The 16,735-nt window shown below is 39.4% G+C and overlaps 1 protein-coding gene across 1 annotated transcript; it reads left to right on the forward strand.

The window, feature by feature from the left end:
- Positions 1-536: 536 nt before the first annotated feature.
- On the forward strand, positions 537-5,735 carry aoc1 (amine oxidase copper containing 1; the record flags this gene model as incomplete). The annotated part of the gene is made up of 4 exons (XM_084340390.1): positions 537-2,070; positions 3,474-3,762; positions 4,424-4,556; positions 5,466-5,735. The coding sequence occupies 4 exons, from the start codon at positions 537-539 to the stop codon at positions 5,733-5,735; spliced, it is 2,226 nt and encodes a 741-aa protein (XP_084196516.1).
- Between the last annotated feature and the right edge of the window lie 11,000 nt (positions 5,736-16,735).

Raw genomic sequence — 16,735 nt, forward strand, 5'->3', positions numbered from 1 at the left:
ACGACTGCAGGTACAGTAGCTTGGTTTATTTCTTTGTTCCTGATATAGAGCTGCAAGTGTTTTTCAAATACTCCATAGTCAGTACATCATATATCACAATAATATTACAAAAATATAATTATGCAAGCATGTTATAAAATCTAATGAATCCTGAAGAATGTGCCAAATTGCATTGAGTACTTGATGGTTTTCTAATAAATGTGCAGCACAAACATTGCAGGGAGATAGACAGAGAAGGGCAATGGTGACTGTGAGTGTGTTACAGCAGAGGCTGGTACAAACTGATTGTGTTCCTGTGGAGTAGTAGAGGAGATTGTAATATAATAAAAGCAAATAGAGTAAAGGGAACAAAGAAGAATTGCTTATCGGGCATTGATAAGAGGAAGAAGAAAGGAGAGCCAAGTAGAGGAATTACTCTAGTTTTTGATTCCTTCATTTACAGGAGCATAAATCTAGGAAAACGTTTGGATTAAAAAAATTTCCGCCTTCATTCACTTTATTAATGCTGGATATTCTCTTCTCATTATATTACAGCCATGAAGCTTCTCTGTCTACTGCTGGTCTGCTTGGCTGGTTGTAGTGCTTCCAGATCAAGAGAGTGGGCCCATCATGGCGCCCCAATGTTTTCCGACCTCACTGTACGTGAGATGAAAGCTGTCCGGGCCTACCTGCATGGCATTCCAGAGCTGCAGCTCACTAATGCTCGCAGCAAGTCTCTGAAGAAGAACAACATTCTACTGATGGAACTCCACCTGCCAAGAAAGCATGAAGCCCTGAGAGCTCTGGACCGTGGACAGGCCAAACCCCAACGTGAAGCCCGTGTGATCATCCAGTTCGGGAACCAGGCCAAGCCCAACCTCACCGAGTACATTGTGAGTCCTCTGCCATCTCCAAAGTCCCACAGAGTCAAGACGTTTAAGGGGAATAAGCCTATTGAGTTTGAGTCGAGGCCTATTACAGCTGTAGAGTATGACCATATCATTGACATCCTCACCAAGATCACCACTAAAGCTCACAAGCTCCTGTTTGAGACCACAGGAGGGTTTTCCTTCACTAACTGCTCCGACCGGTGCCTGACGTTCTCAGACATAGCCCCTCGTGGGGTGGGTCCAGGTGAGAGGACAAGCTGGATCATGTTGCAGAAGTTTGTGGAGGGTTATTTCATCCACCCAGTTGGGTTTGAGGTATTGGTCAACCACAAGGACCTGGATCCAGAAAAGTGGACTGTTGAGAAGGTCTGGTACAACAGCATGTACTTTGACAGTGTTGAGGAACTGGTAGAAAGTTATGAATCGGGAGGTGTGGAGAAGGTCAAACTGCCCGATCATGATGAAAATGATCTCTACTCCACCTACGTCCCCCGCGGTCAGAGCAACACTCCCACTGATATCCATGGGCCAAAGCTTGTCGAGCCCCAGGGGCCTCGCTATCACATTGACCACAATTTTGTTGAATATGCTGGATGGTCTTTCTCTTACCGAGTCCGCTCATCAGCCGGACTTCAAGTTTTTGACCTCCGTTTTAATGGAGAAAGGATTGCCTATGAGATCAGCCTCCAAGAAGCTATTGCCTTCTATTCTGGTGACACCCCTGCTGCCATGCAAACAAAGTACATCGATGCTGGCTGGGCAATGGGTGCCTCAACCTTTGAGCTGGCGCCTGGGATCGACTGTCCAGAAATTGCCACCTTTGTTGACCTCTACCACTACTATGACACAGACAAACCTGTGCACCACAAAAATGCACTCTGTATTTTCGAAATGACCACTGCTATGCCTTTGAGAAGACATTTCAACTCCAACTCCCAGGGGGGATACAACTTCTATGGAGGGCTGGAGAACACTGTGCTGGTGTTGCGGACGACTTCGACAGTTTACAACTATGATTACATCTGGGACTTCCTCTTCTACCAGAATGGAGTGGTGGAGGTTAAGGTCAGCGCTACCGGATACATCCACGCCACCTTCTTTACACCTAATGGACTTCACTATGGTACCAAGGTGTACAACCATGTGCTGGGTAACCTGCACACACATCTCATCCATTATAAAGTGGACCTGGATATTGCTGGTGAGTATTATGGTCCAATCACCTAGTTAGGTTTTACAGCTTTGACTGCCACCTGCTCATCAGAAACAACAACCATTCATACACACTCACACTGATGGAAGAGCCACCAGGAGCCATTTGGGGTTCAGTATCTTGAGTATCACTATCTATCAGCCCAGGGACATCATCCCATCGACATGTAGACTGCAGGGGTTGGGGATCGAACCATCGACCTTTCAACCGGTGGACAACTACTCCACCTCATGAGCCACAGCCGCCCTGCCCGACTACAATTAACACTTGCTTTTTTATTAACTGTAACAATACTTCTAAAAGGGTTTTAGTTGCCAAGCTCTTACCATACCATCACCATCATTTGTTAGCTATAACCTCAATCCTACACCATACCAACATGTTATCACACTAAAGAAATGTAATGGACCCATTGGTCCACAGTGTCATTGTCGCATATGGCCTCGCCCATGTTTGAAAACAATACTACTTCCTTTAAACAGTCACCACTAACTATTGGCTTCACACAAGTCTTGAATCCTGGTAAGACCTCTGAATTACCTGAACCACTCAACAAACCCCAACCCCAATACTACACTAATCCTTAGCTCCCGTCATTATCGCCCCCTGCTGGTATTGCACCTTCATAAACACATGAACTTTTCGCAACTAGGCAAAATGTGAAACTCACATGTTGTTGTCTGGTGGATCAGCAGGCCTATTATTCGCTTTGGTGTGAGACTGAGCTGATCATACAGCCATTGCCATGTGCATATATTGAAGAAAGTGAGAATCTCATAAACATTGACTCTGGTCATATGATCCAGTTTTTTTTCTTCCAATAATGACGAAAGACAATGGGTAATCAAAATGCCTACAATGTGGTCTTCAAAGAAAAGTGGAAAAGCAAACTTTATTATTTTGTTTATATTGTGTATTTTGAGGGAAAGGTAAGGAAAGTTTATTTGTATATCACCTTTCAACACCACGGCATTTCAAAGAGCTTTGATATCAATTTGAAGCTGTGAAAGCAGTGCAGTGAGATAAAAGAAGGGCACAAAGAAACTTGCTTTGACCAAGTTTTTTATTGATGTCCAGATAAAATGGATGGCTTTCTGGACTTTACCCTGTCATAAAGGAGCCAATCTTGGCCTATAAATTCTGCGAGACAGTTCTGTTGAAATGTGTGATCAAGGCTATCTATGATCTAGGCTTTGTGCCATGCAAAGACAATAACTTAATCTTGTTAAACCCATCTGTCACTTCTACTACTATGACAGTGCATTCAATTCTACTCTGATTTAAAAGAAAAAGCAATGGAGACTTGTGATGCAAAAGTGAATGTTTGTATAGTATCTCAACAGACTGCTTATAACTTTTCTGAAACCCTCTTTGCCTTCACTGTGACACAGGGCGAGAGAACAGCTTTGAGACGTTGGATCTGAAATATGTCAATTTCACAAACCCCTGGAGCCCGGAGAATTTTGTCGTCCAGTCCAAACTCCACAGGACTGAGCACAAGACCGAGCGATCTGCAGCTTTCCGCTTCGGCAAAAAGTTCCCCCGCTATGTGCACTTTAAGAACCCCAATGAGAAAAATAAGTGGGGGCACGAGAAGAGTTACCGTATTCAGTTTAACTCACATGCCCACAGTGTCCTTCCAAGAGGCTGGAGAGAGGAGAACGGCATCAGTTGGTCAAGGTAATAAAAAATGTACCCCTTTTGTTGTTGGAAAAAAATAAATGTATAACTTGGGTCAAATTTTTAAAACCTCAGATACTATTTTTTATGGGTGCCACCATTCCAAATGTCTCATCCATCATCTTAGACACATTTCCCCCAAAACCAATCATATATGTTATCTCTGGACACATTGGTATCTTCGGTAGAATTTGAATGTGCATTATTTAAATGCATTTTAAGAAAGTTTGCACACATAATTGTGGTGACAACATAGTTTGTAATGATTGAAAAAACAGAGGCTCAGTGGGGTTCAGGAGGTTAGTCTCTTGATTGGAATTTTGTTGGTCAGATCAAAGTATGGTTAAGTTTATGGAGGCAACAGAGGTGCAGCTAACCATCAAAGAACGCTTTTTACAGTGTTGTCTTTGTCCCTTAATAGTGGACTGCTACCGTTGGGCTATCTGAGTTAAGTGCTTGCACCTGACTCAGGAAACAACTGTGTTCCTCATTACCCAGCGGAAGATCACTGTGATCAATAAGCTCTGTTTGACTGAACAAGAAAAAAAAAGTTGGACAAAATGAAAACAACTAAGATTAACTGATGTAAGGAGAAGTACTGAATCCTTTTCCAGTCAGGTGTCAAAGTAACAGAGTGAGTATGAAACACTCTTCCCTGCAGGTATCCTCTGGCTGTGACTCGTCATAAAGATAGCGAAGCCACCAGCAGCAGCATTTACACCCAGAACAACCCCTGGGAACCTGTAGTGTCCTTTGAGGACTACATCCGCAACAATGAAGACATAGTAAACCAGGTACAGGCCAGATGCATCTACATTCCCTGTTTATACACGTAGCAAATTTTCATAATAAAGCTTAAAGGATTCAAATCAGGGGACATAAGTTTTGACCACAATATTTGACAGAAATTAGAGATAAATATTCAAGTAAATAAGTAAAATAAAGTACATTTTATAATAACTACCATTGATAAAAGTTACATTTATAGTTCACTAAACTTTAGTTAATAGTTATTTGACTGTTAACAAACAATGAAATACTTTATAAACCATTTATTAAACAATGCTTGCTTTATAAGCGTTAAAACCTACTTTCCAATATGCTGAACTATTCCTTTGACCTAGAAAGCATTCCACTGAAATATCCAGCATACCCTATTTCAAACTGTTTGGTAAAATCATTAAATCTCAAATTTTTTTCACAGCACAGGGCACCCCTGGACACAGGACATTAATGAAAACTGGCAACAAGCACCAATAACTTTAAAAATCAGTGAGAAAAAATGTATCCAGAACCTTATTTGATTGTATAATATCATCTCATGATCACCAACGACGGTGATGGTTCAATTATCCTTTTTGTTACATGGTTTCTGGAATTTTGAGAGTAAGTTATGATTAAAGTAAAATTATGGACACCATCCTTTGTGATGTTGCATCTAGCTCCCTAGAAATGTGGTTTACATTTCAGGAGCAGCGTGTTCTCTGAGAAGTTACGTCAATGGTTCACATTTGCTCTTCCTGAAATAATCTGTTCATCAGTTCTGGTCAGCACCATCATGGTGACTCACAAATGCTGACATTTTCGTCTGTTTGCACTTGAAAGTGCAAACAGACGAAGATAAAAACTAAAACAAGATAAAAACTACCTGTTATGTGTCCTACTCTAAAAACCTCATGTAATGTTGACTCTTCTGTGTGCAGGACCTGGTTGCCTGGGTGACAGTGGGCTTCCTGCATGTGCCTCACTCAGAGGACATCCCCAACACGGCAACACCCGGCAACGCAGTTGGCTTTTTCCTCCGACCCTTCAACTTTTTCAACGAAGACCCTTCGCTGGCATCCAAAAGCACCGTCATTGTTCGGCCAGGCAAGGACGGCAAGCCCAAGGTCCAGAGGTGGACACCTGAGATCATAGGTCACTGTGTGACAGACAAGCCATTCTTTTACAATGGCACATATGCAGGAGTCTAGAGCTGCCGGTTTTTAGAGCAAATATAATTTTTGCTCTGTTTAAATTAATTTCAAATCGGGAATCTCAGAATTAAAATGATCTCTTCAGTTTCATGTCGTCAGATTTATTCTTAGTAATGTTTTACAATGTGAAAACCTTACAATAATTCTTTGTAATATCTAAATATTAAACAGAACATGATCCATGTAAAAAAATGACAGATAAGAAGAAGAGAAAAGTTGTTTTTGTGTCCCCATTGTTTTTTTCATAAATGATGCTGGCAATAGCTGGTCATTTATAACTTGAAATCCTACAATTTCTCATATAAAATGAGACTTATTGCATGATCTGCTCTAAATGTCTGTCGCTGCTTCTCTCCAATCTTTCATGCTGCAATACATATTACTCAAATCATACACATGCACAGATAATCTTAATGTTAAGGTTAATGTACCACACCAACTCAAACCACACATGCAATCTGACAGGAGTAAGGGGAGGCGGTGTGGGGCATAAGGGGCCTTGAGAGCTCCTGTAATCCCATGTTGGGTCTCCATGGTTGAGGTTTAGCAGCAGTGAGCATCCAGGATGCAGGATGCTCTGTATCCGCCATGCTTGTGGTAAATTGCTGTCCCTCAGCGTGCTCTGCTTGCCCCCACTGTGGGAATGTTTTTACTGGAAAGACAACAGGCCTTACAGAGCAAACAGCCTGATTCCGGATCCTTCCCTGCAAACAGTCCAGGATACCTCCTGGCTGGGCAATCACCCCTGGAAACCTAACATTACATACAATATGACACAATGTACTCAATATCAACAGCACGTGTAGCTGCTTTGTCTTTTATGTACGCATTCCTTACATACCAGTGTAACTTTATAGTTCTCAACCAAAAGATGTAATGAAGTGCAGAATAAATCAAACTGTTGATCATATTGTTTGTTTTGGATTTGAGTTTAATTGAAGCTCTTCTGTATTCAACGATTAACACGATTAACACTGAAAACTAAATATAACTGTTAGGATAGAGGTGGACATTGCAGTGGAAAAGTGGGTTTGTGTGAGCGGTAAATAATGAGTGTTTTGGAGTGGGGAAAAAGGAATCCGGCCAACAACTGTTCTAAAAACCCTTTTTATAAGTGTGTGCCGATGTTTTACAGTTTGCATGGTAAAAGAGGAATAACATGAAAGCAATGCATGCATGGATGAATGAACAGCGTTAGAGGAGAGGACAAAAAACAATGTGAATTGGGTAACAAGCATTCCTATAGCAATTTCCATGGCAATGACAGTCCTGACGTCACAACAGAAAAAACTATAGGAAAGCAGTGAACATGAGACAGTTTATACATTCTACAACTGCAATATTGTACTTTTTACACATATAAACTCGACAATAGCTTACACATATCAGAGTAAAATTTAATTTCACTCATACTAAAATGCCCTTTAATCATTGAGCTTCTGTGTTGTGGAATCTCTGTAACTTTATTGACAGTCTGAAATTGATGAAGACATACTGTCAAAAGCAGCCAAAAAATTATACTGACAAATAAAAGCCTACATATTTACATTTGTATTGTATTTAAAATGTTTTGCAAGAGATATATAATGTACGGTGGCCCTGAAGTGCAAATCACAACGGCAAATCAGAACACAACAACAACAAAACAGAAAACACAACAACAAATTACTAAACACAACAACAAATCAAAAACCACAACAACAAATCAAAAAACACAACCACAAATCAGAAAACACAACAACAAAACAGGAAACACAACAACAAAACAGAAAAAACAACAACAAATTACTAAACGCAACAACAAATCAAAAAACACAACAACAAATCAAAAAACACAACCACAAATCAGAAAACACAACAACAAAACAGGAAACACAACAACAAAACAGAAAACACAACAACAAATTACTAAACGCAACAACAAATCAAAAAACACAACAACAAATCAAAAAACACAACCACAAATCAGAAAACACAACAACAAAACAGAAAACACAACAACAAATTACTAAACACAACAACAAAACAGAAAACACAACAACAAATTACTAAACACAACAACAAATCAAAAAACACAACAACAAAACAGAAAACACAACAACAAATTACTAAACACAACAACAAATCAAAAAACACAACAACAAAAAAGAAAACACAACAACAAATCAGAAAACACAACAACAAAAAAGAAAACACAACAACAAAAAAGAAAACACAACAACAAATCAGAAAACACAACAACAAAAAAGAAAACACAACAACAAAAAAGAAAACGGCGGTGTTGTCCTTCCGGTTCAAAGGACGGACCAGTCCAATCAGCGACGATTCATGTCGCCCGAGAGTACCTACCTTTTCCGGTTTGGTTAATGTCGTGTTTTCTGATTTGTTGTTGTGTTTTCTTTTTTGTTGTTGTGTTTTCTTTTTTGTTGTGTTTTCTGATTTGTTGTTGTGTTTTCTTTTTTGTTGTTGTGTATTCTTTTTGTTGTTGTGTTTTCTGATTTGTTGTTGTGTTTTCTTTTTTGTTGTTGTGTTTTCTGATTTGTTGTTGTGTTTTCTTTTTTGTTGTTGTGTTTTCTTTTTTGTTGTTGTGTTTTCTTTTTTGTTGTGTTTTCTGATTTGTTGTTGTGTTTTCTTTTTTGTTGTTGTGTTTTCTGATTTGTTGTTGTGTTTTCTGTTTTGTTGTTGTGTTTAGTAATTTGTTGTTGTGTTTTCGGTTTTGTTGTTGTGTTTTCTGTTTTGTTGTTGTGTTTTTTGATTTGTTGTTGTGTTTAGTAATTTGTTGTTGTGTTTAGTAATTTGTTGTTGTGTTTTCTGTTTTGTTGTTGTGTTTCCTGTTTTGTTGTTGTGTTTTCTGATTTGTGGTTGTGTTTTTTGATTTGTTGTTGTGGTTTTTGATTTGTTGTTGTGTTTAGTAAGTTGTTGTTGTGTTTTCTGTTTTGTTGTTGTGTGTTCTGATTTGCCGTTGTGATTTGCACTTCAGGGCCACCGTAATAATGTCTATACACAGGTTCAACAGGACACTGGATCACAAATAATAGTATAGTGACAGTAAATATAGAGTCTACATTTAAATATAGAGATAATACAAAAATAACTACAAAGATAATCTGCAAAAATCAATGTGACAAACAACATGTTGATATTTCTGCATCATTAATACAACAAATTTCTATTTTTTAAAGGATGAAAAATGTATACAGTTCTGATTATACAATAAGCCTGGGAACTTAGTTGGTAAGGTGTCGCCACCTAGTGGTTTCTTGAATAATTTCTTGTCTGGTCATATCAGTTGCAGCCTAGATGTGTTGGATACATGCCATGGAAGTGCTTTGAATATGTATGTCTTTATTTATCATTCATATATTAAAACTGTTGTGCATGTTTTAACCATAATGTTCAGGGCAAAGGACCTGTTGGATCATACAGACAGACAGTAACTGCATCCAACTGCATATAGAAACACTTTCCAATACAGTACGCTAAAATGTGAGTAGCTCTTAAGGAGCGAGTGAGATATGAATCAAGAATGACTTGATAAGTATTGAATTTTTAATGAGTAATTCCTGAATAACTGAATCGAGGACAATATTGTAGATGATGAGTTACTAGAGAATAGACTGGGAGATACTACATTAATGAATCATTAGGTAATGATTAGTTCATAAATATCTGTGAATCAACATACTCACCACTTTCTTCATGAGTTGTTCCTGATTAACTATGAACCAGCCACTGAGTGGCACAAACAATTGACAGCTCATCAATTATTAATTAATTGATTATTAGTGACACTTTTTGTGCCCCTTCAAGTAAAGTGAAACTACTAGCTACTTGGGACTATTTATTATCATTCAGTATGATGTATCACTTTATTTGAGGGGGCACAAAAACAGTAGCTAATGATTAAGTAATTTGTAATTAATGAGAAGTCACTAGTTTGTGCCATTCAGCTGTTTGATACTTTATTGAGAACAACTCATGAAGAAAGTAGTATGTATGTTGATTCACAGATATTTATGAACTAATAATTATGTAATGATTCACGGCAAATGGAAATTTGGGGTTCAAAGATACTTCGACAAGCAGCTGGGGGAGCCAGGGATTCGAACCAGCGACCTTCCGATTACTGGACAACCTGCTCTACTGCCCCGAAATGTATTAGGGGCGACCCCATTAATGTATTATCTGCCAGTCTGTTCTCTAGTAACTCATTATCTATCAATTTTACATGTGATGATCACTTTATTCATTATGGGGAGTCCTGCTCAGGCTCCAAAATCAGTTCTACATGTATAAATGTCCTCTGTGGCTCTGGAGAGGCTGTGTGAAGTCTGAGTCGGATCATCTGGGTCAAATCAACACATTTATAAAGGGGAGCCTGTGTTGAAAACAGGAGGCTTGAAAAGACAGTGGTTGACCGGACAGGATGGGTCCAATTAAAAAAAAACACAAAAAAGTTGTAGTATGTCAAGTGTATGATCAGGTGTTATTGAGCTCTGGTCACAGATGATATGAGACCAGCTAATATCCTCCTGTGTTAGGCGATTCAAATGTTTCTCCCATCTCTTTGTCCTGTAATGTCTCTCTCTCTCTCTCTCTCTGTTTTGTAGAGACTGTCTGTCTGTCTGAAGTTTTGTCTCAGCTGCTGCTGGGGTGGGGGGTTATTTTGAGAAGTGGACAAAGAGGAATGGGATTGTTGGCATACCAGCAGGGACACACATCACCATGCACCATGCACATAAAATCACCCACACATGCGTGCACTCAAACACATACTTGCTTAATGAGTGGCAGGATCATAAAAGTTCAGTTTAACTCTTAACTGCTTACTAAATGAATACAGTTTACAGTGTTCAAATTCTGGAAAAATGTTTGCTGTATAAAAATGTCCTTTATGCCATGCAAGAAAATGTATTCTTATGGTCCCAGGAAGTCAAAATTGTGTTTTTATACCAATTGTCTTGTTCCTGTGTTGCTTTATCTCACCTGTATGCCAGCATCAGGCCCAACAATGGCAAATAGTCATTTTATAGGTATCTTTAAAAGGTATTTTAGGCCCTCTACACACGTACACGGGTATTTCTTAAAACAAAGCTTTTTCTATGGTTTTGGCCTTCCGTACACACGTTAACAGCGTTTCAGGTAACTGAAAACTGAGCTTTTGGAAAACTCCTGCGAGGGTGATGATATTCAGAAACACCATTTTCAGTGTTTATGTGTAGACAGGAGAACCAGGGTTGTTCTGCTCATCTCCTATGTGTGGCAGACTTCTGATTGTCCAACGTTGCCTTACAGTAGAGGCTATATCACCACCTGTTGCTTTGGCGTGTGCTTGTGAACCTGTGTCTGCATGCCATTGGTGTGGACAGGAATTTTTTTAGGAGGAAAAAAATGCATTTTTACACATACCTGTGTACGTGTGGACTAGGCCTTAGAGTTGCCTATAGCGCTACCATAAGCACCAATCAATATCTGCGACAAGTCCCTCGCTAGCTGCATTTTTTTTTCTTTTACAGGAAACATGTAACAATGCTGAAGCAAATAGCACTCCACTAACTGTTAAATGGGAACAATCTAATATGAGTGAAGTCTCTTGCCAAGCCACAACCCCTTCAACAGATCGACATGTTCAAACATTAGAGTGAAAGTTTTGAAATGTAATTTTACAAAGAGCAATTTGTTTTATTTTTATTTTGTTCAGTGTGATAAGAGGGTGTGATTTAGAAGGCAGGAAATAAGGGCTCAAGCTTGTCTCAGCTGCCCGACGTCTGGTCCAAAAATACATCCCTCAGTACAAATGTGTTTACTGTTACATCTTTCATTATACACCACTGGAAACATTCTGCTGTGTCACTGACTCATTTTCATAGGATATTCATAGCTGTCAAAACAGGGTGTAGTGTTGAATCAGATTATTCCAATATATGCAACATTTCCATACGGGAGTCACACTGTGGGGCTGACACAGAGGTTAATGAAGTGATGTGTTTGATGATAACAGATTGATGATAAAAACACAGCTGGAAATAGAAGAGGAAAGATACACTAAGTAAAGAAGGAAGGAAGGAAGCATGTTCACAGGTCATAATCTTCACAGGGTGTGTGACCTTATAAACTAGTTGGGTGTTAAAAAGTGATTCACTAAACTGCAAGTATGTTTAAGAAGGAAAGCACATTTGGTCCATACAGGAAAATTACATACATTCAAGTTTCCATCCAAATGTGCAAATTTAAGCTACATTTCTAGCAATTTTTTGGCATAGAAAAAAGCTAATTAGAATTTCACTACTGTTATGAGAATATTAGGATTTGGAAGCATTGAGATAAGCAGTAAACAAGCTTAAATCGGACGTCAAACTAATCTCAAACAAACTTCATTCAAATTCACCAAAACAGTCTTGGTTTGCCTTTCCACAGTCACTTCTGGTTCGGTCCAAATAAATCCTCAATTCTCAGCATAACATGAAAATATTCTACTCTACTCTACATGTTGTTTCACCCGCTGCTGATGTCCGACTCCCTCGCTCTCCTGTGCCGCTTCATGCCTCTCTTGTCCCTAGAGTCACAGTCCTGTAAATCACCTCTGTATGTATCCCCTGTCTTCAAACTGGCCTCTATGTCTCAGAGACTGTTTTCAGACCCAGTCTGGTGTCCAGCCATGTTTATTGCAAAGTGACTGAATCCGGTCGAGTCCTGTTGGCAGAATCCCATCAGGTTATAAGGTCACATAGCCCCACATTTGTTTAGTTGAAGGGACAATTTAGTGGTGTGCGTGACAAAGTGACAGGTACGTGTCAAGCCTCAATGAAAGACCATTCAAAAATTAACGAAAATGATCAGCAAAATGTGAAGGAGAAAAAACAGTGTAAACACTATGTCAAATCAGTTTTCATTGATTCATTCTTATTCTTAGGTTTTTAGTTTATATATATAAACTTTTAGTTTGGTCTCTAAATGATAAATTGTGATAAAGTCATTTGTATTATATTAATGATCATATATTCGCCATTAATGCAAAATATTCATGTCAACATTCAGTTGTTTGAATCACTTTTTTTACATTTGTCAGGTTAATATCTGCTGCTGTATTCAGGGAGGCTGGAAGTAAAACCACAGGTGCTAGGCTATATCTAATAGTATTTAACAAAAATGTTTTGCATTACAGACAGCAAACGTCAAAGAAGCCACAGAAACCGCAGTTGACAACAGCAAGGAGATGAGAGAAATTATCCGGACTCCCTTGTAAAATTACACAATTTTGAGGTGTTGACATAGAAGGAAAGGTTTATAAAGGTTGTGAAAAACTGTCTGCGGGATTTTTCTAATTTCTTGAGCTGTCTTGTAAATTCTGCAGATGTTATTCATGGAGTATAAACAGTATAACGCGGATCTGCCTGTTTGCCACTGTTAGCAGAGACTCCGTCTCTGCAGTGTATTTCGAACACTTGTCTGATGAACCACGGAACTGTCCAACAACATCAGGACTCATGATCAGAGACACTTTTAATATCTTGTGGACAATCAACTGATGGTTTTTATAACGCTTTGTTTCGGGGGGTGCTGCAGCCCCCCCCCCTGCTCCCCGTGTCCGCGGCTGACATGCAGAATGTTACACTGGACTTACAATAAAGATTTGTTTGGGAAAAAAAAAAAAAAAGAGGCTTCGGTTGTTTCCGCCTGTCACGTGACCCTCTCCGGCTTGCAGGTTGCAGCGGAGGAAGATTACCGGGCGGAAGTTGAGCACAGAGGAGTTTAAAGGTTCGCTGCTCTCTTTTCTCTCGTCTTATTTCTGATTAATGACCGCACGTTTTGAAGCTCGTCAGTCCAGCTGTAGAAATACAGCTGTTTCCTGCTAGCATGTTGCTGCTAACTTTGTGGTGTGTTAGCTTGCATGTGTTAAGCTAGGCTGCTGCTGAGTTAGCCTTCACTACTGACGAGTCAGCTGTGTTCAGGCTGTTGAGGAGTCCGATGACTTGAGCAGAAGTCAGATATTGAAATAATACGACAATTAAGACATTACAAAATACATTTTCATATGACTACATCTGCGGAAATGGTGTAGTTGTAATAGCTTTATTAACGAAATGACATTGTGAAATAAAATGACTTATGACCAGTGGCATGTAATGCATGCAGTACAGGTGTAAAAACATTCCAAGATGACGTTTAAAGGGGCACTTTGTAGTTCTGAAGAAATTCAAAGTCAGAATTGTAATATTTACAGTAGTAATGAGGTAATAACACAAACTCAGAAATATACATTTTCTCCATAACTGAAAAAACAAGCTGTTCTCAGAGGAAAATAAGGTCCCAGAACACCGTTTGAAGCTAGAAAGGTGGCAGGGTCCGCCACATATAAACAAAGTCAAACAGTATAAATTGTGTCATTCTTTAAGGTCAGTTTGATTCTTCAGTTAATTCAGTCATGAAAACAAAGAGAGTTTGATTATTTAGTTTGTTTAGGCAAAAAAAAAAACAATGAAGACCTTTCTCTTATTAAAATTTCTTCAACAAAACTCCGGACTGCTCCTTTTAAGATGAATGAATAAGAAAGAAGAAATATACTGTACATTTTCTCACACTGGGGCTCAGCATAAAAATATGAGGTACTGTGGTGCTGCAGAGATGTCCTTTGGTTTGGTAGAGACCACAACAAATGTCACATCCTCATGATCACAATTTTACTTCCTGTCAGAATAATCACCATGTGATTTTTTTTTTTTCCATATCATGCGACCCTAAGCTGCAGTACAATTGTTCTAGTATTGTAAGTGTTCTGCACTGACCAGTCTGTCCTTACTGATGATTTCAGAGTTATGATGTGCTGATGAGAAGAAAAGCTTTTTGATGATTGTGAAAATTAGTTCTTCATAGAAGGTGTGATCAAATATGCATCAACATTGATGCAGACAGCACTGAATTAACAAGATAACTAATGATTGCATGCATTACTTAGACTATTTAGGCCTCATGTTTTAGCATTAGGCGGATAAAAGCTTTTAGGACTCTAGCACTTTATTCTTCAAATCTTCTGTGATTGCTCATTTTAGACATTATTGTAGATGACAACACAATAAAGCTGTTATTAATCAGTATTTATGGAGACTGTCATACTACTTTGTGATCTTAAAACATCAGCGTTTGATCACAACACCTCAGGAACTGTTCATATTGGCATTAGAGCATCAGAAAGGGGTGTGGAGAGGGAGTTTCTTTGGTTCTCAACCATCCAACAAGCAGTTCTTGTGGTGAGTACTGACTTTCACAAATTAAATCCCCATTTAAGAGTTCCGATAGAATCATACCTTTCCTGTCTTTACTGAAAATAAGGCCAGTGTTGTCCTCTGTTATGACCCCCTTCAAGTGAGGTCTAATACACAACAAACAAGCCAGTTGCAGTTTAAAAGAATGTAAGTTTATTAGTTAACAACAATCAAACAAAACAATGGGCCGGCCAAAATAAACAAAAGAGCAGCCTCCCAGACCAACCCACCAGGGCCGTCAGAACTGGGGGCTAACCCTATACGCTAACACAACAGAACAACGAAAGCTTATTGAAATGAAGCCACGAAAACTGAACTACCGCACCCATCAGATAAACAAAAATCAAAAACATAATACCTCAGCCAGCCTCCCGGCTGACTGACTGCACCGCTTGTCTGGTGGACTGAAGTGAGAGCAAGAGAGCAAGAGCCTAGTGCCCTACCCCCTCTTATTGGATTTTCCCAATCAGCCAGACTGTTATCACCTGGCAAGGCAAGAGGCCAATCACCAGCCACAGTGACACATCCCGGCCAGCAGAGAGGGAGCATGTAACATCCTCAAGCATATGTAGGCCAACCTTCAATTGTGAATGTTGGGTTCAGGTCTGCCAATCTCATGGATGCAAAGTCCTTTGCAGACTGTGGTGAGTCAAATCTGTGCTGAACACTGTTGAAAGTGACTGACTTGGCCTTCACCGATCTGATCTGCTTTCTCTTAGAAAGACCCGTAATTTACAATAATCCAACTGGTGCTACTGAGCGATGAGCTCTGTCAAATAAAAAAATGATGGCAAGTTTTCAGCAAAGAATATTTCTGGAATAAATTGCTTCTTGAACTTAGTGAGGCTGGAGCCTTCTACACACTACTGAATGCTGTTAAACCTTACAGGGCCAGTATGCTTCAACTGAAGTGCTTGTTGGACAGTCGAGCAGCTAATGCAATACGCTACATATGTAAAGTGCGTTGCCTTGACCAGTGGGTGGTTTTAAGCTTACATTGATGACAAATGGTATCAGCAGAAAATTTCAAAGGCGGTGGATCATTTGCAATGTCCCCTGCTATTATTTAAGAATTATCAATATGTTGTTGAGGAAGTATTTTTATTTTACAGTTGTGGTGTTCTACTGTATGGCTACTGAATAGCTAGCAGCATTTTTATTGGATGCTGAACTGATCTTAATATCTCTGTTTCTGTTTTTATTTCTCTGTTGTAACAGATGCAGACATGATCGATGTAGGAAGTGCTGGTTTGGTAGTCTAAGAAGACATGGACTCACTCAAAGTGCAGAGAGACTATCAATGTGAACAATGCAGCAGCAGTTTCAATCAACTTACTGCGTACAAGCTACACTTACTTACCCACAATGAAGAAACACCAAACTGCTGCGGCCAATGTGGGAGACATTTCAGCAACCAGAGTTTATATGGAACACACCTGTGTAACCATACTGGACCATACAAATGTGACTGTTGTGGAAAGAGTTTCAGTTACTTATGTCATTACAAGAGACACCTGCTTGTGCACACCGGAGAGAAACCATACAAGTGTGACCAATGTGGAAACAGTTTCAGTTTGTTAAGTAGTTACAAGGACCACCAGCGTATCCACACTGGCGAGAAGCCATTCCAGTGTGATCACTGCGAAAAGTGTTTCAGTCGCTTAAGTAATTACAAGACACACCTGCGAGTCCACACTGGAGAGAAGCCACACCGCTGTGAACAATGTGGAAAGT

This window comes from Pagrus pagrus (assembly GCF_965226575.1).
Source record: "Pagrus pagrus genome assembly, chromosome: 20".
NCBI classification, from domain to species: domain Eukaryota; kingdom Metazoa; phylum Chordata; class Actinopteri; order Spariformes; family Sparidae; genus Pagrus; species Pagrus pagrus.